Source organism: Haliotis asinina, chromosome 2 (genome assembly GCF_037392515.1).
Source record: "Haliotis asinina isolate JCU_RB_2024 chromosome 2, JCU_Hal_asi_v2, whole genome shotgun sequence".
NCBI lineage: Eukaryota > Metazoa > Mollusca > Gastropoda > Lepetellida > Haliotidae > Haliotis > Haliotis asinina.
Window position 1 is genome coordinate 86,456,316 of NC_090281.1, and position 24,140 is coordinate 86,480,455.

General features: G+C 40.5%; 1 protein-coding gene across 1 annotated transcript in view; it reads left to right on the plus strand.

The window, feature by feature from the left end:
- The first annotated feature begins 3,049 nt into the window (after positions 1–3,049).
- Positions 3,050–24,140, plus strand: part of LOC137274509 (uncharacterized) — a 108,736-nt gene continuing 87,645 nt past the window's right edge. Inside the window, exon 1 of the mRNA XM_067807732.1 lies at positions 3,050–3,192. Within this exon, the coding sequence (XP_067663833.1) occupies positions 3,129–3,192 (64 nt within the window). The 5' untranslated portion in view covers positions 3,050–3,128. The remainder of the gene's footprint in view (positions 3,193–24,140) is intronic.

Genomic DNA, 24,140 nt, shown 5'->3' on the forward strand with positions numbered 1-24,140 from the left:
AAAGAAAGCATTATCAGTTTTTATGACACATCGAGTTTTTTTGTGACAGAAATCCATGAGTTTTCAAACCTAAGGGAGACTGGCTTTTGTGAAAAACAGGATAACATCGGGAACAGCCGTCAGGAATGTATGCTGATTACGATTGTTAATAACGAAATTATCGGTCACTATTTGGCGCCATTGGTCTCAAAATGTGACACCGCCTCCACGGTCTGGTGGAGGGAGCGCCCTGAGAGTCGGGGGTTCAATCCAGGTTCAACCCCAAAAACATGAACAGAAGGAACTCCGTGGCCAGCGATCGGAAATAATGGGAAGAACAAAGACAGCTCAGTGTCTTAAGACGGTGTTCACAATGAAGCTGTGACATGGTATCTCCGTGGGCAAGTACTAGAAGAATGGCAATAGTCCGGGCTAGTACAAACGCACACGCACGCACGCACACACACACATACATCTATGCACGACACACAGACAGTTGAGAAAGTGTAAAGAAACGCTTATTTCGTTGGAACTCCTTCTTGAGAGAACCTCATTCGCAGCGGTTTTCATTCCTCGAGAGACGATTGTTCGTCGCTGTTTTGTCTTCTCTTATGAGGAATTCTAACGATGGTGTTTTATCTCTTCCTCAAAGGACTCCGTTCGCAGCAGGTTTGTCTTCTCTTATGAGGAACTCTTACGATGGTGTTTTATCTCTTCCTCAAAGGACTCCGTTCGCAGCAGGTTTGTCTTCTCTTATGAGGACTTCGTTCGCAGCAGGTTTGTCTTCTCTTAAGAGATTTTGTTGCATGTGATGTAAAAGACGGATCTTGTTTTAATCTAAGTTTAATATCTTTCAGTGACATATGTAAGATGTGATATTTAATGTATAATGAGTGATGAATTTCCTCTTAATAGCCCAGTGGTTAAAACGAACACTTGTAAGGCCGAAAGCTGCGGTTCTATTCCCCAGATGGTAACAAAGTATGAAGGCTATGTCTGACGTCCCTAGCCCCTAATAATTTCTAAAAGTGCCTTAAAAATCATCATCTGTTAGACTTTCTCAAGGCCACAATGTTGGCAGCTGAAGATGAAATGAAGTGTGGTTCAACATCATGTTCAAGATTATTGTACGTGTGTAGTGACGTATCATCGGCTGGCTGTTCAGTTCAGATTGAGTTTACAGCGCCAGGTATCATCCATGGTTCAACATGGAAACATGCACATACACGAAATATTGATTCAGAGCCAACAGCCAAGTTCATCCGTGATGCCGAATGGCAGGCAGGGTGAAAACAAGTACCATCCAGTACTGTAGTTCGGTATATGTATGATATAGCCAGGATCGAACCACGACCTTCCTTTCTCACTTAAATGTGACGGCGGGGTAATATTCATCCCACGTCTCTCTCTCCATCTCTATCTCTCTCTTTCTCTCTCTCACACACACATACACACACATACCTCTCTCTCGGCCATCTATCGACGTCCTAACGTTGGACCTTTCAGTATCAACGGCGTATTACTCAGTTCACGGAGCTAACTCACCAACTCACATAGCTACTTTGCAAAATGTCCATTTCCCATGAAAAGAATGCTTAATTATTTAAAAATGAAAATGGATGATAAAAATCAATCGGTGATAAAAGCATTAAATTAACTCAAAAGGGCTTGGATTTCGATAACCGATCGATTTTTGTAAGATGCGTGATATTAAAAAATCACATCCTGAGACTTATCGCTGAAACACTTATTAAACTTAAGTCAGAATTGCCAAGATAATGTCAGAACTAGTCCATAAATATAAAGATGCCAATGACCTTTATATCTACCTGTTTCATTTTAGTCCAACTTTTCTTGGACCTTTCCCACGTGAATCTGATGGGCATTGATATTCACCTGACATAATAATGAAAACGGCGTAAAATTCAACTCTCTCATACCAAGTATTTACTTTGTCGTAGCCTAAGACCAGAGTAGAAGGCATCATATGTTGACTGTGTATCACGAACGGATTGATTCTTTATACAAACATACTAGGCCACCTACACGTGGTGAATCAACTAAATCACACCCTGTAACCTCTACCAACGACTTTCCCCTGCTTTCCCGCTTCCTTCTCTCAAGCCTCCTGATCAGCTGATGTTCAATACAAATTATAAACAACGTCTGACGGTACCACCATCCCGCTGGGTCCATTTCTTCATCAATAATTACGACTCTTGTATCACTTAGTTATGTAGCGATGTTGCGGGTATTTGTCTTTGCTGATATTTGTTTTACAAATGATTGCTAACTGTATGTTAATGCGGTCGATACTCCAGTCTCTGTGAGCTGTCTTACATTCAGTCCCCTCACGACAGCCGAGGGAAGCGCCCGTCCGCCCGCCATCAGCCACAGTCCCATTCAGCCAACCAGCAATTGACCGATCTTCCAGTACTCTCTCGCTCTCGCTCGCCTCGGTGTACCGTCAGTAGAGGACTTACTACTAGCACCATCGGTAGGAGGGATCGGACGCCAGCGGTAGTGAATGAGTGACACTTCGGTCTTAATTGACACATGTAAGCACCTTTGTTTCTCCCAAGACAGTTGTGTTTCTGAACGGATTGTCAGAAATTCGTGTCTCCTGGAACTTTACCTGGAGCATTTTGTTTTGGATACTTGGAACACCTTCTTTTGATATGGATGATATTATTTCATCATTTCTGTGAAATTTCCCTTGAGGGTAATTTTAATTATCTTTATTTGAAAGAACGTTATCAAAGGCTCAGATGGCAACTTTGGCAAGTGTCTAATTAGCTTTCGTAAATAAAGTCAACGAGTTCGCAAGACTTGAATATTCTAGAGCCAGATTAGCTACGAAAGCTACGTATCTTATCCAACTCTTTGACCATCATCTATCGTAATGTCATCTTAACAGCCGCTAGCCACGAGATGTTAATTTTTAAAGGCCTTCATTGATACTGGTGGCGAATTTGGAAGAACTGAGGCAATTAAAGGAAGTTCCTTGACGATCTTGCACTAGAGATAAATCTTTGGTCTCCACGGAGGCATCGAGGATAGGCAAGGAGTACCAGAGTTGCGAGGTCCTGATTAGGAGTACCTACAATCAGTGATTTGGAAACTTCGTGTGCTTCGTGTTGCTTCGAGTTATGGAGTTTTCTGGAATGTTTATAGCGGGGCTTGGTGTGTTCGTCGTCATGATGCAGGTGCCAGGTACGTTGTCTATCTTACATATCTGCTACAATGTCCAGTCGTCTCGGTCGAGTCAGTTTGGACAAACATAGACAAACAATCTGACTAGAAGTTGGGCCTATAGCCATTAACATTTTTAATGAGTTTAGATGAACAGTTGAAACATTTGCATTAAGAACGAGATCAAAACTATTTGCATAATATTAAGAACTTATGACCAATAACCCACTATTCCTTTATTTCATCACTATAGAATACATAAAGGTATGGTTATGACATGCATTCTCTCAGACTATGTGAGTTAATATAATGATGGTTAATGTGTTAGAGTGGAAACGGAAGTGGAAGGTGTGAAGATTTTATGTACAGCTTGTTACTATAGAAGACACGAACAATATCCCCGTTAGCGTTTAAGGACATTAACAGATCAAGAGGTGCTTAATCATTAAGGGAAGGTGTATATGCATCGCTGTTGGTTCATCCGCTGTCTCAGCTGTCCACAATCTAGCGACAGACTACAAAGCGCATTATGAAATCGACGATGAGTGTTAACCCACAACCCTATCAATTATTCCACTTTATTCTTATCGATGGTAAACGTTTAAGGATAGACAGACAAACAATAAATATTTTAATATAGATGGGTCTGATGTCGCCGAGATAACATTCACCTTATTTCTTTGTTTACGTATATGACGCGGAATATAAGACTACTGTGTTATTCAACGGTGACGCAATGGATACGGGATACTCTCGCGTATGATTGGCGGTTAATTAATCACAAAATGACTGGTTTGAGAATAACAGTTGTCTGTGGCAGGTTCCAGCTCCAAGGTGGCGTGTATTATTCCACAGGTACTTAGGGATTAATGCTTCCATTCAGTGTAGCCGTGATAGGTCACTGTTTAGTGTAGAATACATACTTCAAATATCACATATACATCATTTATATTCCATGCTTTCGGGAGACTGGAGACCAGCTCCTTTCATCGACAGCGATACCGTGTGTCATACTTAAACACGTAACAGTTTTATTGCACGAGGTGATGGGTGAGTGAGGGCACTGAGCCGTAGTGTGATGCCGTGACAGTGGTATAGCTTCATGACAGTGGTATAGCTCCATGACAGTGGTATAGCTCGGTGACAGTGGTTTAACTCCGTGACAGTGGTATTGCTTGGTGACAGTGTTTTAACTCCGTGACAGTGGTATAGCTCCGTGACACAGCTCCGTGACAGTGGTATAGCTCGGTGATAGTGGTATAGCTCCGTGACAGTGGTTTAACTCTGTGACAGTGGTATAACTGTATAACAGTGGTATAGGCGTGACAGTTAAGGGTATACAGCCCTGTGAGAGCTGTACATTTGCCTGGCGTGTTCTGTGTGTGGTGTGATGTGGTTTTGTGTGTACTGGTGTGGTGTGTGGTGTGGTGTGGTGTGGTGTGGTGTGGTGTGATGTGGTGTGGTGTGGTGTGGTGTGGTGTGGCGTGTTTTGGTCTGGCGTGGGGTGGGGTGCAGTAGGGCGTCATGGCGTGGCTAGTATGCTATATGTGGTGCCTGCTGTTTCCTGGTTCTAGATACAGTGCGGGGTAACAGTCCTGATCAACAGAAAGTACAGCTGAACCATTAGCCATAAGGCCAGCAGGACATCACCACTAATTATATCATGGCTGTTCCGGCACCCTGCTAACGGAGTCGGACACAACTAGTCGCGTCTCTGTCAGTGTACCGCCAAGGGATATTTATACAACTGCAAACATAAATATATTACATTAAACTTTCAATTTAAGACCCAACAATCGGCAAACCAAGTTATGGATGCTGTAATGTACACAAATTATTTCAAGCACTCTCTACGAGTATATCATCTACGTAGCACCGGACGTAGGGAATTCCCTGCTTAACTATTAGCTCATACACAAGCTACGTAATGACCAATCGACGAGCACTCAACCGATATGCTATTATTTGGATAAATGTATCCGGGGATTAACATTCAAATAATGTAAACCCGTTATGATCACCACAACAAGATATTAAAGACAAACTTCAAACATGGCATCTACTATCATGTATATTACATACAGGCTAAAAGCCTACATGAGCTCCTAACATCAAGAGCGATGCCTCATCACGGGTCGGCAGCACGGGAAATGCTTTTAACGTGCCTTGGATTTCGATTCGAAGATGAGCGCTGGTTTATACATACTGCAGCAGATTCTTTGTGCTTGTATATGATTATAGAAATGACGCTAGGTTTCTTTACATGGGTTGGAGTTTTATTGGATGAGTAGGGACGTATCGTGTGGCGCATTGCTTGTGAAACCGCGATAGTTTGAATGTCAGCTGATAGACCGTCGTTTTGAATGAACTATTTATTTTGCCTAGAGACAACCGAACTATTCAAGTACCATTATCATGAAGTTTTCATGAAGGTATTTATTTCAATTTCAATTCATCATCCGAGACATGTCACTTGGGAATCCATCTTCAGACTATACACCAGTAATGGATGGAATCAAAGAATGGGCTTTGTCGTGTTGTCAAAGAAAACAGAGTCAAAGCCACAATGCGACAGATGACCAAGATGTCGCATTGTCGCACTTGGTTATTTTGGACATTTTTCACTTCTTTTTTTTTTTTTTTTTTTTTTTTTTTTGAAAGCGACAACATCTTTCTGTAGCTGGCAAGATTTCTTCATACGTTAGAAAAAAACCCCAGGCAAACAAGAAACAATGGTATCATGCGACCGATGAATGCCATTCACATGCCGAAGTGTATATTCACCTGAAAAGCGATTTTTCAGAAAATTTTGACAGATAACTAAATATTTATTATTGGGAACGATCGATCACGTCAAAAAGTTAAGGATTGTAAATGTGAACAGCTGTAATATTCCGTTAAAGTAGGATACTGTCAGTCTGTCTGTCCGTCCGTCCATACATGTCTCAATAATGATACAACGCAGCCACACATGAATGTGTTTAGTGTTTTTACTGTCAGTGGATGCCAAATTTGGCGTAAAGCGATGTATTATTTAGTGCATATTGGAGCATCATAGTTAATAATGTCAAACGACTGTCAATGTATCTGGTTGTAATTTTTTTTATACGGACATCGATTGTTTGAAATGGTACTCTTTGGGGGTTGTCGTCTCATTTAGCATGACATGTATGCACCTAACATTTCAGGTATTATATTATATGAAAAATTACGCATTTTGTAATAAAATATTAACTGTTTCACATTTTAAACATGATATACATATTTGTGTTAACATAGTTTAAAAAAGTAATCCGGTATTCTGTCACATTTACGATTTTTGTGAAACCAAGGATTGTAGACGGGTAAGGGCAAACCAATATTCACTACCAGGGTGTTTATTGGATTAGAACTCCGTACGCTGGAATGTGTTCGCTCTGCGTAGATGACCCGAAATAACAGGAACATAATCATTAAATATAAATATGTTCATGTATATGGATTTAAATCGAATGCCCTGAAACCACGAGGTACTGAAATGACCTATGAATATCCCATGGTAGTGTTATATAATCAAATTGAGCCATGTATAATGCTATAAGCTCTGTAAATCTGTATCCTGCCTTTATCGATCGGCTTCTTTACCTATACAGACGCGTATGACATGTGGCTGCTTCGTTTTATTCCGCTGCATTTACGGTTGGCTTTGTTTTCGCGAACAAATTATCGATAATCATGACACACCGTAATTAATCATTTTCTGTTAATGTTAAGAATTTATCAGCCCCATAAATGGAAGCGGCAATGATCTTACATTATTTCAAATCTTAGACTGACATAGAAACACTAGGTGGTATTGTAACAGTAACGGGTGTCGTTGTGTTAGTGTCGGCATTATTAGACATAAGGAGGACAGCTGAGGAGCCAGATGGTTAATGTGTTCGCTTGTCTTTCCGACGTTCGATTTCTCGGGTGGGTATAGTGTGGGAAGGCCATTTTATTGTCACTTGTCTGCAACAGGTGCTCCAACACGTGGTGTCATCTTTAAAGCAGACTAAGCTGGTCGGGGTAGTATAGCGGTTGAAACGTCCGTGTAATGTTTCCTACCTCGGTGCAGTGGCTTTTGGGTAGCCTAGTGGTTAAAGTGTTTGCTCGTCACGTCGAAGACCCGGGTTCGATTACCCATATGGGCAGTATGTGTGATGCCCAATTCTGGTATTCCCAATTTGTTTATGAATTGTTAAAGGCACTAAGGACCATATTCCTTCCACTTATTTCTAAAACATGTTTCAGCGATCATGGAAAGAATTCATATTTATATTGATATATTTAAATTAATTTATTTTCACGAAAAGGTATTTATCTCCAGCAACTGACTTTGGGTCGGTTTTACGTACTTATACGGTAATTGACAACCTCACTGCATCATTTAGGGGATAAACCTTCTGTAGAGTATATGCGGTACCTGTAGAGTATATTTTATTTTGGAACTTTCGGCGTGACAATCGAACTTTGGAACCTGTGAGCTTCTCAAATGCATTTTGTGTGGGTTAACTGGACTAAGCTGAAGCGACTTATATCAAAATATCGTATTTAAAGCCATTGTCAAGTGAACTGAATATAACAACAATGTGTCAAGGATATAAAGAACATTAGATCCCCGACATTTTGATTCAGTTAATGGCTACTATAGCTAGCGTTCAGCGTGGAAAGTCGACAGGTTCGCTGAGACACCGGAACCTCGACTTTCACAACAAAATACTGCATTATTTATCGCTGTTTGTACGACATGCTACCTACGCCCGAGATCTTCACGTATATATGTCCGCCACTGAATCGACCCAGTTGTGTGTTTTGTATGCCAGTTACACTGATTTATGCTGTTAATCGAGGTCGGTCATGATCGATATAATCCATTGTAACCAGCAGCTTTAGTAGAACAAATAGATACTCTTGAAGTTTAACCTCTATTAATCTCCACTAAAATGGCCACACCATTCGACGACGACGGCGACGACGACGACGATGATGATGATGGTTGTGGTGGTGGTGGTGGTGGTGGTGGTGATGATGATGATGATGATGGTGGTGGTGGTGACGAAAGCGGGGTTAAACTCACTAGTCGGTCTTACAGTTCCTGAACCGCATTATTTCCCCTACTGCCTAGACCCCTGCAATTATAAAGCCCAATATGAAGCAAGTCTAGATTTCCTCAGGTTCTCATCTCCCCGGGGTTCCTTTTCAGTTTAAATGTGATTATTTGTTACAATGATGTACATAGAAAAAAAACCTAAGTGTTAGTCAATAAACTCACGTGCTGTACAAAATGCAGTACTGCAGAAAGTGAGTTTAGTTTTACGCAGTATTCAGCAATAATCCAGTTATATGGCGACAGCCTGTAATTAATCGAGTCTGGACCAGACAAAGCAGTGATCAACAGCATGAGCATCGACCTACATAATCGGAAACCGATGACATGTGTCAACCGACTCAGCGATCCCGATAGTCGCCTTTTACGAGGCACGGGTTACTGAAGATCAATTCTAATCCGGATCTTCAGGGGTCGTGCTGGAAAGAAAACTCACTTGTCGCCGATTGCACCGATTGCAGCCAACACACTCAGTTCTCAGTAAGCCTCTACGATAACGATGGTGTGTTTACACCACCATTTCCTGTTAGTCGGTCTTGAACGACGTCATAACATGTTCCAGTGCAGTTATGATATTGTCCATGTCGGTCGGTCTAAACAATGTAAATGGGATCGAGTTTTCACGCACTCTACAATATTGATACTGTACACAAAGAGGATATGACAATTGCTCCACACAATCAGGTGTGAATGGATATGAATGGATGTCCAGGTGTTCGTGGGAGATATGCAGAGGCGAGTAACGATTACTGCTCTTGCGAGATCCAGGGTAAAATTGGTCTTCAGCAACACGTGCTTTTCGTAACGGGATCGGGTGGTCAGGTTCGCAGACTTGGTTGACACGTCCCCATGTCCCAGTTGCAAAGATCGATACTCGTGATGTCAGTCACTGGGAAGTCGGGGTCACACCCTATGAAGTTGTTGGTGCTTCTATCGTTAGAGATCAAAATATCTTGAAAGGAAGCATCTTATTCACAAATGTATTCTACCTTGGTCTAAATGTAACTATATCAAGGAATGGACTGACCAACTGACAGAGACGAAGTGATGGGACCGAAGGACAGATGGACAGAATGAAGGCTTTGTACTCATCCCCGCTTTTAAAAATACAGGGTACCGCTATTTTGATAAGCTCCGGACCTGTAGGATGTTCAGATTGTTGATCACTGGATTGTGTAGTCAAGACTCGATTGTTACAGACCGCTGCCACATAGCTGGAATATTGCTGAGTGGGGCGTAAAATTACACTCACTTACTCATAAAATCAGACTCCACTATTTGGAATCCGACTGCACCATAAACATTTAATTCTATGAATTACTGCCCAAAACAGCTATCAGGCGTGTGGCATAAGGTGTGCATATTCTGTCAAACTAATGATACTCGTCACAAACACATGCACAGGCAAGTTAACAGTACACCTGTAAAAGAAACATGGAAACATGCCATACTAGTTAAAGAATTGCAGGAGACATATTTGTTTTACCAATGGTGCGTTAAATTTGAAAATGTCCTTTCAATATCTTCCACATTAAAAAGTACAATGATTTTGAATGATGTAATCATAGTGAAACACGTTTTGACAAGCATGAGATTGTTTCACATCTGTTTCCCCGCCTGGTAACGGTTGACCGCTCAGGCTTAGGGAAGGCAGATGCCCGTTGAAGTACAACAAAGGGACGTGCAATGGCTACCAGTACAAATCTTTTTAGGATAGACCATCAAATGCTAAATGCGTAGAACACTTAAAATGTATCTTAAAATTTTAAAATGACAGAAATTACACTTCCTCTGCTATATGAAAAGTGTTTGCAGCTTGCGAATCTGGTTCAGTGGTTTAGTTTGAATTCCGTGTGTTTTTCTCGAGAAATCTCACAGGCAAACATTAGCATCACATTTCAGATGCAAACCACACAGTAAAATGTCATTCCTGGATAAACGTACGTATATTTGCAGTTTTCACATTACTATAAACGATTGTTATCGTTTCTTAGCCACAGCTTTTGTTATCCTTATCTTGCGTCATACTTCTGTAACGATAAATGATTTACACAGCTGAAAATGGAATCACACAGTTCTGTTTGGATGATCTAAGCGTCAGTGTTGATTATCATACCTCACACGTACGAGCGATTCCAATGGGCTTAGGAGATGAAACAATGTTGAAAACTGCACGAATTGATCACTGAAAATCACCGGGTGTTTGCAGAGGCCTATACCTTATTTACCAGTAGCACCATCCACTCTCAATATTTGCAAAAACAACAAAATATTTGCAAAAAAACAACTGAGACTATAAAGTTTAAAAAAGAAAAGAAAAACAAAGAAAGATAACAGAACTTATGTTATATTTGGCATTACTCTTTCTCAGTAAAGTACAGATTCTAGTACTTTTGTTGGGTGAGTCCCACTCGGGATTCAAACCCACACCCAGTGCGAATCCAGGATGAAACTCACCAACAAAAGTACTAGAATCTGTACTTTACAAAGACAGTGTAATCCCAGTTATAACATATTAAATTTCATCACTTTCTAAAATGGCATTGTGTACTAAAACAAATTTAAAGTTACATTTCAACACGATCTTTAGCCTTTTTGTCATGCACTGTAGCGAGGCATTGGAATGACAACCACACATTTTGTTATGTCGCGATACTGAGTTATACGTACATAGGTGACATGAATAAACAATCGTAAAGGAAATATATATTTATTCTCTCTTTATCTCTCTATCCCGAAATTTAACACGTTCATAATCCACAGAGTAGTTTTACCAAAATGTTAGAGGTTCTCCGAGGATGAGGTGTTGCATATTTTGATGCATATTGCTTTGGTGGTTTTCATGCTATATTTACATTGTCAGGTGACTTCAAGGTTGAGCCGTCGTGAACCTTCAGCGCCGACAAATACATAATGTAATTTCTGTGCATAAATCAAATTAAAACTTTGACACTGTAAAAGATGCATCAAACTGCGCAAAATTATTCTATGAGGAAATCGCGTTATTTCGATCACATCGTATTTGCGTTATGCCTTACAAATATTCACATCACAAATATTCAACTCGTGTGCTTTCCTGTAATCCTGTATTTAGACATGCACGTTGATTATTGTACTAACCATGTGCTTTTATGTACACTTCGATCGCAAAGGGGTTCCCAAAGGGATTTTTCTGAGAAAGGTTCAAACTCTTGAGTGCGACAGGATCCTATGACCGTAGGGAATGAGCCGAGATTTGCCTAGATTATGAAAACAGTTTACCCGTACCTGTGGAGCTTTTCCAAAATGTTAACATCTTCTACCGAGGTTACATCGGGATTTCCTCCCACACAAACCAAGCATGCCGTGATATTTGTGAACTACTGTTCAAATCCTCCCAATACATAACTCGGAGACTCACCGGTACATGCTAGGTTTAGATTCATGAGAATTAAGTGCATTCTTTGGGTGTTTCGAAAAGAAAAGAAGTTATTAAATTTACTTTACTTTATTATCAGCAGATATTTATCTGTGGAGAAGACGTAACTCAAACAAACTGATAACGACGCAGGTACACCAAGGGATCAGTGTAAGTGTGGAATGATAATTCCAAGTATCCGCTAAACGGGTGAGATAGTCACGCCGACCGGTATCAGGTTTTAACGGGGAAGGTCAAGGCCAAAGTGTCCACCATTCAAATTGGAAGTGATAGGTGAAAACATCAGTTAATATGTGATCGCTTACACATAAATAATATTTTCATGTAATTAATACTATCTGTTATTCTAAATTGGCATGGTGAGGATACGTTTAATGATTTATAGATATATACGTGTGTTTCATTTCTGAATCATAATACCCCAAAAAGCGAATCTAATATTGAACAGCAGTTTTGACTGTTTATGAATTTATCATACAAATTTGGCACTGCTCACATTTTTAATTAGATACAGTAAAACAGCCATTAACATTTAGCTGGGAATAAAAGGTGAAGGGTGAATCTATACAGGAAAACGACATTTTACTTTCAGTTGAATTACGCATTTTCTCACGGCACTTGTTTGTAAGTTAATTCAATCTTTCAATATCACCATTAACAAAATAATGATTATTCTAGAAAGTTAGCAGTTTAATCGTCAAATGAGACTGTGTATTAAAGAGAGCAGATTATTTGAACAGAACATATAAAGAAACGTGTATGTCATAAACACGAGACGTTTGCAGTCTGTTGAAAGGGAAACCATACCACAAATACAACCCACACAAGGACCAAGCAGGGACGCACTTCCAGAACGCATATTTCCTTGCCCAAACTGTGTTCTAAACCGATTTGAAAAGACGGCTATTCAATATGCCCAAGCACGATGCATAACGGAGGTATTGAATGTAGTATTGATTGTCGACATTGCCATTAAGATGTATCATTACGTCTTTGCTAAACTTTCCCGTCGACTAAATCAGCCCAGCAACAGCCATTGCTTTCAAAATCATGTATTTTTCTTTTTGGCTAAAACCTCTTCACTGATAGCACTGTGATATCAATCAGAGCTTCCTTTATGTCATATGGAAAAATGATGGTCTTGTTGATGTATGGGCCAGCCCTTCTTGTGTACGATGTCGATGGTGGTAGCGTTTTCACGAAGACATATGCTGAATGTTTGTTTCTATCTCCCTTTGGATGTGGTTTGTTTGTTTGCTTAACGTCGCGTTAACTTAACGTTATCAGGGGGGAGGTTGTGAATAACCGAGTCTGGACCAGATTTTCCACTGATTTTCCACATGACCATCGATCTACCCTAATGGGAAACAATGACAAGGATCTGAAGCCCGAACAGCCGATCCAGTTTGTTTTTATTTCTAGTTCGAATCTTCACGGGTATACAAGTAGATGGAGTTGCTGGTGCTTTTATCGTTTGAGACGAAAATATATTGAAAGAAAGCATCATATTGTTCAGAGGGAGTGGCCGATGGGGTAGCACTGTGGTTAAATCGTTTGTTCGTGACACCAAAGTTGTGCGTTTGATTCCTCACAAGAGTACAATGTGTGAAACCCATTTATGTCGTCCCTGGTACTGCTGGAATATTGATAAAAGCGGCATAAAAGTAAAGTCACTCTTTAGAGAGACGAGGATGGCCATGTATTCTTACGTTTGTTTATAGCTGTTGTTTCTTTCCTCAAGGATCGTCGGGGTAGCTTAATAGATACAGAGTCCACTCGCCACGCTGAAGACCCTGGTTCGATTCCCCACATGGGTTCAATGCGCGAAGCCCATTTCTGGTGTTCCCACCGGGAATATTACTAAACACGGCGTCAAACCGCACTGTCTCACTCGCTCACCCAAAAAATCCCACTGTAACTATTTCTTTCAGTGTGTCAAACCATTTCAAGTACTACTTTTCACTCCCAAAATATTTTACAAAACCTCCAAATATTCCGTACCTCCATCCGCATATCTAATAGACATTATTCAATAAGAAATATACTCATAAAAAGTAAGTCCATTGTCACAATCTCATAGTATTGCTCAGTAATGAAAAACCAGCTTCGTTGGCGAAATCTGGATTTTTATAGGCCATTAATTTTATCTTCCCAATATTAAGTCGAAAGTGTGACAATATTCTTACAGTCTACCCAACAGGTATGCAGCCAGTTTGCTGTTTAGCCGATAATAACATCGTTGGAAAAACCAATAAAAAGAACATGAGATCATTTATATCAACAACTGAAGTTAACATCTCATTTTCTATTTCCTATCCTTAAGAGGTGCATTGTATCAAGTGCATTGTATCTCAGTGTAAGATAAGTACGCATACCCTAGCTTAGCCTCCACACTTCTTAACTCGTGCATACATTTTTTGTATAACCTTATGAGGAATATTTGCAGAACATTTAAACCCCAATAAGCTGGTGATATCATCAATGCATCATATACTTGATATCATATGTTACAGAAGTCTTAAAACTGTTGACATTAAAGGAAGTACGTCTAACACGGGAATCCATCAACTTGACTGAACCGCATGCTTTACGTGTATACAATTCCACAAGCTCGTCAATGCATAAGGGATGAAACCCTTTCATGTTTCAGAAAGTTACGATAAGAATTCCATTTATCACACAACTATATATAGGCGTTTATTCACGCATGAGCAGTAGATAAGCAAAGGCACCGGCGGCTACCACGTGATGTACCCCAAGTAAGAAAATTGCGTGTTCAACTGTATCTCCTTGTCTGCGGATCTTCACGCGGGACAGGTTTATCGATAAATACGGTCAAATTTTAATGCGAAAGGCAATAAAATACCAGTCCTTGTAAGTGGGGGATATCAGATGGAACCGTTTCGCACAGAAAAGCAGAAAGGATCCTTTTCATACAATAGTAATATATTCTTAGTAACCTGTTCATGACATGTTTAAGCCCGTGTCTACACAGCACAAGGGAGATCTGAAGCGTGGGGAGATCATGAAAGGCATACTTGGGTAATGGATTTAATGAATTAAAGAATATGTCGGATGAATCTGGAGGGAAAGCGCGTACCACCCTCGATTATCAAGTGCATTGTATCTCAGTGTAAGATAAGTACGCATACCCTAGCTTAGCCTCCACACTTCTTAACTCGTGCATACATTCACAGGTCAATATCCTCTGTCCAATGGTTTAGTCCGTTGTACGAATCAAACTTCAAGTGGATCCACTACAATAAGACTGGCAAGAATGTCAAAAACTATGTCACTTCAAATCTTATGAACTCGAAGTCTTTTGGATCATCGAAAAGGTCGAGTTTTTCGTTGTTCTCACAAACGATGAGCAATATTTGTGCTACAAGGGAATCAAATTCGTCTTTGGAAATCAGTATGTTGAGTTCAACCAGTTCGAGTTAACCAGGTATTACAGTTCATACGTACCATCCCACTTGTATCCTTCATCATCTTGACTTTTGCTGTGGGCGATTTACCTCGACGAAGTGCACCAAGTCCCTGTGGACACATTTGAAGATCATTCAAATAAGAAGTGTCGTTTGATCAATAATTGAACGTCTCCAAGTGGATTGTAGGAGTGTCCGTTTGATTTATCACAGCATATGTCATACAATCAGTGTATGAAGGAGTTCACTTTTCCACCTCTTAGCGGCGGTAGACATTTGATAGTTACGTGAAAATCTTTGTGCAGCGTACTTCCGGAAACACATACATGATTGAGTGAGTGGGCGATGAGCAGAGGAGTGAGTTAGTGAGTGACTGCGTGCGTGACTGCCTGTGTCAGAGTGCGACTCAATGAATTTGAACAAATATGCAAGAAGATGAGCGAACGGGATACAAATTGATACTATTCATGTAATTGCTGGTCGTCATTTTCAATACCATCCACTGAAACATGGAGAACTTTGTTGTCAGTATGAATGTTGATACATCTCAATCACCTATGACATATACATAATGCTTTCCCATTATTGGCAACGCTACGTTTCATACAAATACTCCGTAACATGAATTGTACTAAATTTCCTACATCTATTATGTTCTAAATGAGTGAATACGTCGCTCTTAGCAGTATTCTAGCAATATCACGGCTGGGAACACCGGAAATGGACTTTACACATTGTACCCATGTGAGGAATCGAACCCAGGTCTTCGGCGTGATGAGCGAATTCTCCCAAATGAGATCTTGAGAACAGGAGAAGGTTCCAGAGAGAACGTCCTTACTAGTGCATCCCCCGACATGTTGAGTGCACCCATCTCTAAATGCAGGCTCTGAATATAAAACTTTTAGTGGATTTTGTAACATATTCACTCCACAAAAGTAAGAAATTGATTGATTACGCCTAAACATGTCTATTCCAGTCTGGACAGACGTAGAAGTCAACTTTCAAGGAAGAACGTCAGACATAAACCGGCGTCACGTGACCTAATGATGAGCTGGGCATCACCCAGTGAGAGTTGCCCGGATGGTGTTTCATTGTGCTGATGCTGCTTGATGTTCATAATGGCGAGGAACCATTGCTTCCGCCAGTCCTAATACAATAACGTAACGTTCAAATCGTTACTTGGAAAATGCCCAAAGCGTCAATGAAATGCTTAATGGATGAACTCACAACTGTTACATAATACACATTAGAGGTAGTATGAATATCACATGATAATCATTTGCGGATCATCGGATTTATGTATCAGTCTGGGCCACCTACATCAATATGTCCTCGATGAGGAGTCCATGTTGAAAAGAGTGAGTCAGTGAGTTTTTAGCAATATTCCTGCAATATCACAACGGGTGTTGGAAAGATCCCCAACAAGCTATTCTGGCCATATGAGTGACGGAGATATGTTTTACTCTGCTTTTAGCAATACACCAGCACTATCATGGTGGCTGACACCAGAAATGGACTTCAGGCATTGTGCCCATGTCGGGAATAGAACCGGATCTTCGGTGTGACGAGGGAACGCTTTAACGACTAGGCTACCCGTACGGTCGTGAAAGGTGACCAAATACGCTCGTTGATAAGGTTCGATGATTTGGCATGGGTGATTGAGTGTGCATATCTGCTCATAACATCGATCATTAGATGTTTGATCCAGATTATTTACAGGACGTCGTCATACAGCTTAAAAGTGTTTACATGCTGCGTGATACAACATAAACTGTGCTGTTAGGACAGTCACTTGCTTCCTACTGTCATCATGTGTGTTTCTATCTATACATTCTGCAACATACTGTATCATTCTGAAACATCTCACTGGGAGAACAAAAGAAAGGAAATTTCACCATCGTGTCATAAACAGAAATCGATAAATTTCAACATCATGGCAAAACCAGACTACAATCTGTCGGCGCGAGTACTTCATGAGAGCCGGTAAAAACTCATCTCACGAAAAGTCTTTAATACAACATTATCATACCAGAATATGGACAGTTTTGGTGTATGTTTTGTATTTGTAAGAGGTGTTATTTTAAAATAGATACGAGCGTTGTAAATTATTCACGGCTGTTTGGTTTATGAAAAAAACCTCTCATCTAATACTAGATGTGCCATAACTTGAAACACTCTCTAAACACCCAGCAGTCTGCGTTCTATTGTGACATGCTGACAGTTATCTCCATTTCCTGGTATTCAATGTCACGCACGTGTTTATGGTATGAATATTTTTGTTTATTCTTAGCCAATCTTATAACGTATTTTGTATTTTTAATGTCAGGCTCTCATTCGTCCCTTAGAAAGTATCGCGGTAACAACGTTTGCTTAAATGAACCAACTCCTGGTGTGTCTTGGAAATAATTTGATTATAGTTAGTGCAAAACATGAAAAACTATCAAGTCTAGGCCGGTCTCAATCTTCATTTTCCGCCAGTCTCTGGAGTGTTCATATGAACCGAGCGATTGTGGGCGATTGTGAATAAAAGCTATGCACTTTAAAAGAGCGTTGTTTTTTTTCAGAAAATACTAACTTGTTGTCCTTCCATGCGACGGTTTCGTTTTTGGTAGATATTTACAGAAAATTATGGTTTTCAAAAAAAATATCTTAAGTCAGTAATTTGTCCTGAGATCATTGCTAAATCGTGCTTTGTGGCACAGGGCGTGTTTTAACTTTACTTTGCATGGCTTTATAGCTTTTGTTCTTGTTCCATAATATCTCAAGGTCATTTCGTGAACTATTCTTTATAGTTTTGATTTTAACAGAAGACGATGGCTCATAGGAAATGTTGCTCTTGGGTAGATGTTTTTGTTAAGTTCATTCCTCCTGTTCAAATGCTTGTCAAAACTAGTTCTGAAGTACACATGCGACACCGACTTCTAAACAGCATGCTGTAGACGGTTGTACATCATTTGCGCTCAACCTCCATGTAAAGTCGTTTTGTTCCATAGTTGGAATTTAATATCTTACACCCCAAAGTGGTTTTTGTCATGTCATTCTGTTTTAATAATAAAATTCATTATACAAATATGTGATGTTTTGCCGAGTTTCGAAAGCCTAAATGAAACACGAAGACACCAAATAGATTACGAATACATTGCCGACTGCTGACGTGTGTGTTGGTTGTAGGCCAGAGCATGGAGGACTATTGAAAGACATCATGATTAAGGCCTTATCAGTATGGAAAATATGAAATATTACCACAGCTGATTCAAAGACACTACTGAAACGGATATTGTTAGCTATGAAAAAAAACAGATACGGAAGTGGGTCTATGCAAAATGGGGACACTGAGTGAGTGAGTGAGTGAGTGAGTGAGTGAGCTTCTCCAAATATCACGGCATGGTATGCCATAAGCAGGTTCACCCATCATACTGAAACGAGGTTACATGTTATAATCCTGTTGGCTGTCGGCCTTGTCGAGCTTACTCCGATTGGCTACCCAACCAGAACATGTCCCATAAGTCGTGATGTAAATATTGACATTGGCTGACAAAGGTTTAAACATGGACATGAGTTGTGCTGACTCCATCATGCATGTATATCTCTCTAATGCCAAAGTACAAATATTATATACTTGCTGGGCAAAAAACGTATACACTTGAAAACTTGACTTGACCAAAGAGCTCAATTACATTAGCGTTACTAAACAAAGGTTCAAAACAGGTTGCGTACCACTACAGCCTTAGAATCCCAAACTTCAGGAATCTATGACACCTGTATCAGCTAAGTTGTTTGTTTTATTTGAAACCACAATGAAACATGGTTCTAAAATTCTTGTTGCGGGAGTCCAAATAATGTAATAAGAAGAAATCAGTTGAAACATTCAACTTAATTTAAAGCAATCACATTACATAAGCAATGAATTTAGTGAACAGGTCAATAAGCAGATTTGATCAGTAAGTAATATCACATAAGATAATTCTAACCTAATGTGTATATGTATCAACCTGCATTGTCAGTGATATAATTGAAGTGCGAATTCGGATGTTTCCCCCGTTTGATTTGTTAAAATGGTGGTGGAAAATCTGCAATTTACTTCTAAATCTTGTTTTTTACACGACAAAAATTAAGCAAATGTACACGAGTGCCAACACCCAAAGTAGTGGTTCCCATGTAGACTACAAAATGGCCACACTTAAAGGCCAAAATGGAATTGGATTTACCTTTGAAATCCAAGACGCATGCAGTTCGTCAGGCTAACTGTGGTCAATTTATGACCTGAAGCCTTTTGGTACCGATTCTAAATATACCATTTTCATAATGACACTTAGTCGAATATCCTCACATACTACAACAAACACTTTGTAAGTCTGTATTTGTGTTGGTATACTAATATATCTTTCTGCTGAACGTAATTTGGCTCAAAATTCGAATCTGGTATTCCAGTCTGACAGTCGAATATGACTGGAGAATAATGACGGAGTCTATTTCAGTTTCTCAGGGGAGATGTCGTTCTTAATGTTGTCTTTTCACGAATACCGACCAAACGTGTTGGCGTGAAATTCTGAGATTTCCAATGCTGAAAATTGCATTTCTGAGTTCTTAAAATTGTCATTCAGATATGGTAACGTCATTAGGTGCACCAAGTCAAACCACTTGGGGGTGGCGTGGGGGTTGTGCTTAGAGTCAAAACGTTCATGCCGAAAATCCGGGTTCGATTCCGAGCAAAGGTATAATATGTGAAGCCAATGGCTTGTGACTCCCGTCGTGATATTGCTCGAATATTGCTGAAAGCGGCTTAAAACACTAATCACTCATAACAGACATGTAATAAGCAGTTCTGGATTTTGGTACACTCTTCTCTAGTCAGAGCGGTACGGTCAGCGTTAGAGTTAAGACTCATCTTAATGGTTACTTATGATTAGCAATATTCAGTAATGCGAGGAGGGATTATGACAGCGTTGTGTGTAATGGCTAACTGCAACTGACACTGTAGAATGGCTGTTACGATTGACGATATTAGTACCTGTGTTAATCGATATTCACGAACGTTGGCACGTTATAGGAAGCTTAAACAGTACATGACAATAGATCTTATAGTGTTTCTTTATATTTCTCCCACGCTTGAAACAGGTGATTTCACAAAATACCAGCAATTTACGACATGACAGCAAAAAGTGATCTGACCAAAAGACTTGTCTTGTTCATTAAACTCAAACCACTGTGTCTCTAAGGGTAAATGTGATTGGTTTGACCAAAATGACTTAATGTTTCCCAAACTTTGGATCTCCGAAGAAAATACTCGTCAGTTACACAGCGGAGTGTGTACTTAAGCTGAGCTGACGAGAACCAGTAGATCATGCACGGGACAGACATGATTAGACTATTATGAGGCGTTAATTACATGATTTACAACATTGGCATTGCCCGTAGGAAATAGCGATATTGGTTTACAAAATGGCGCATTGGGTCGTTCGTTACCAATACGACCGCATCGGATCAAAGATTAAAGACTTCTACATCCCCATTTCCGAAATCTTTCACATGAAACAAACATCAAAACAAACATGACCTTGGGAGCAGTTTATGAATATAAACACACTGCTCGTCCTAGGGAACCACATGTATCCTCCGAGTATGCGTTTCATATGAAAACATGTAAATTTCTAAAGCCTCTCTTTATATTTGCTTTAAACGTTTTCTCTTTCTGACGCTTAGCGTTATGAATCAGAGTGAGATGTGGTTCCCACACGAGCTTCACTGTGTATGTGTTTCCTGCTGATGAGATCAATAGGCTATATGATACTGCTGTATAGTGAACACTCCAACTGATTTAATAATTGGATGACAACCCTGCCGCTGCTCCATTGATGTGGCGTTTCACTTCAATAAAGTCACTGCAGTATTGTCAAATGAAGTTAGGCAGGAGGGAGACTGAGGGTTAATGTATGTTTTAACTCGCTTCATTAAGGTATTCTGTTACAGACAAATAAGGTACATCGTGGTCACGCAATATTGCCCCGAAGACGGAACCTCTGTGAAAAAAGGCTTAGGTGACATTGGTTAGATTTTGACGAAGTTGTTGTTGGTTACAGGCCATGGTTACGGAAGTTGGTTCAACTTGTCAGTGGTGTAGTTCTTCTCGCGTAGCTTAGACCGCCTACACAAAACCGGGATCTAACTCAACCTGTCCACCCAACACCAGACTAAGTGTCGGTTTCACGCTGACAAATTGTCCATCTCACTTAATCCGCCGAACAGTGCCTTAATGTATACCGGCACAGTGCGCCCAGCACAGATCTAGTGTGCTCATCTCAATGTGCCCACCGTGACAAACCACATTAGCATACGGGACCGTAGTGGTCAAAGTGTTCGCTCGTCAAGCCGAAGGATCGGGTTCCATTCCCCTTTCGTTGCAATGTGTGAAGCCCATTTCTGATATGCACCCAACAGGAATGTTAGAGTCCACCACGATCCCTATAAACCAGCACAATGACTTGCCTATCACCAGCTCACACACATCCGTCCTGACCCTGCAAACCCCAAAGGACATTTCTTGAACAGCAATATACTACACGTCAAACCACAGACTGACATGGTCAAGGAATCTCCGTAACGACAATGGCCAGGTTAACCACACACGAAGTGTCAGCCCTAATTAAACCGTCTAGTATACATTTCCAAAGGTACAATTTTCCGCCGATCAGTTAAACCAAGCAAGACTCATCTTTTCCTAAGTGTAAAGCATGTTAGGTAAGGTGAGAATCCCTGTGGCGAAGGGGGAAGCCAGCGAGCAGCCCGCTCCCCAGAGATCCGTTGATCAATGGTCGATGTATTGGTTGTCAAGTTGGGAACGCTCGGGCCGGGTAGGGACGCCCGACCAATTAGTCAGCATCGGATTACCTGGATGTCACACTATTGACGAGAATCTCGCGAGATCTGTGACGTCACCTCTTTATCTAATTATAAACTTTGGTGTCGCCCCCTAGTGGCAAGTCGTTGTCTCGGGCAATCAAAGTCAAGATTTGGGAATCTCTTCCGAATTAATGTGATTAAGTGCCTGGTAGTGTTTGGAAAGGCCTTTCTTTGCTAATGTATGTGTCAGAACGAGGGGCGGCGTAATCAATAGCCTTCGCGCCTCCCGACCCCCAGCCTCGGCTGATTCACTTAACTTCACTCCCAAATGCCAATAGAAAGAGACCACCAAATGTAGTTTTCTTAAAAAATAGCCATTGACCCTCTATTAAATTTACAAGGAGAAGAATAAAGAAAACTTTTCTCGGCAGAGACTTCATGCTATGAATGGCACCACGTCGACTGACCAAATCCAATGAATGACGTCACAACAACGATACGTGACATGAGTATAAGCAAGACACTTCAATATTTCGCTAACGACAATGATAATTTTGGCAAAGAAAGCTTTCAGGTTTTTAATGACCAAATTCAATATTCACAGCAATTTGCACACTTACTGAGAGCTGCTCTCCCAAGTGGCTGAGGATTACGTAGGGATTCAAGGGGAAGAACACACTCTGAGACGAGAATCACGCCGGAGAACTCGAGATGCTGTGTTGATAAAGATAAGTCTGTGGGTTAGTGACGAACTTATGGTATCGTATAAGGAATATTAGTTTTTCGTGATAAGTATTTTATATTTATCTCATTCGGCAGATTTGTGAGCTAATGTTTCCGTAAATGGTCATCCAGATAGTTGAGTTTAAGCGGGGTTTAACGCCACATGCAACGTATTTCCGTGCGTGCGTGTATGTGTGCGTGTGTGTAAGTACACGTGTGAGCGTGCGTGCCAATTAGAGTGCGTCTGTGTGTGCTTATGAGTTAATGCGAGCGTGGGTGCCTGTACACGTCTGAAATCGAGTGAGAGCATGGTTTTACGCCGCTTTTAGCAATTTTCGAGTAATATCACCTCGCGGGAAACAAGAAATAGGCTTCACACACTATTTCCTTGTGAGGAATCAAACCCGATTCTTCGGCGTGAAGAGCCAACACTTTAACCTCTAATCTACCCAATCAAAAATCTGAAAGAGAGCTTTAATGTGCGTATTTGTGCGTTCGTTCGTGCGGGCATGTATGTCGGCTTCGTACGTTACTAAATGTCTTTTCAGAGTGTCATCCGACAGAGATTAAGGTTACTTCATGCATGGATGAAACAATATACAGATTCCGAACTGACCAGTCCGTGTCATTTCGCTATAACTGCACACTTATTGCACACGATAATAACAAGTACCGTCATTTGACACGCCATAGCTTCAACCATCTGATCTTACGGTTTTGACCCGAACTAATCAATAAGTTATAAGTTATTGATGACAATAAGTATGGACTCTCCCAAAAGATAGGAAAATATTTAAAATGAAAGTAGTATTCTTACATAAACATAACCCTTTATGTTCAGCTAATTCTGCTCGATATCATAGTAGTCACTTCCAAATATTTCCTAGACCCACGGCTTGGTCTCATGGATAGACCGTCAGCCAGGGGAGCGGAAGGTGTGTGGTTCTAATTCCGGTCCTCTCATCATACCAAAAGACGTGACAATATCGTACGTGTTGTTGCCTTGCCTGGTACATGGCATAACGAGGACCAAACAAGGACTGTTCGGGTTGTCTGGTCATAGGTCATTGATGTTAAAACTTCGGAATGGTATATCAGGAATTTGGTACTACAGAATCGTACAAGTCCAGACAGGCACAAACGCACGTGCATACACGTGATAATATAAGGGTTATAGTCTTGAAACGCGTCGTTAGATTCCATTCCGCATCACTTCACTTAGGTTGTTCGTATTTGATAGAGAGAAAAAAGCAATGGATGTAAGCGGCGACACTTGTTCTAAAGACAATGTAAGTGATATAGTAATTAGATCTGCACGCCTGTTTTCAGCATCAAAAACGCATTAAATTCTCATCCTAATTAAAAATGCACGAGTTCCACCTGCAAGCGACATAATGTTAGCGTACAACTGACTACAGCATCAGTGGTGTAT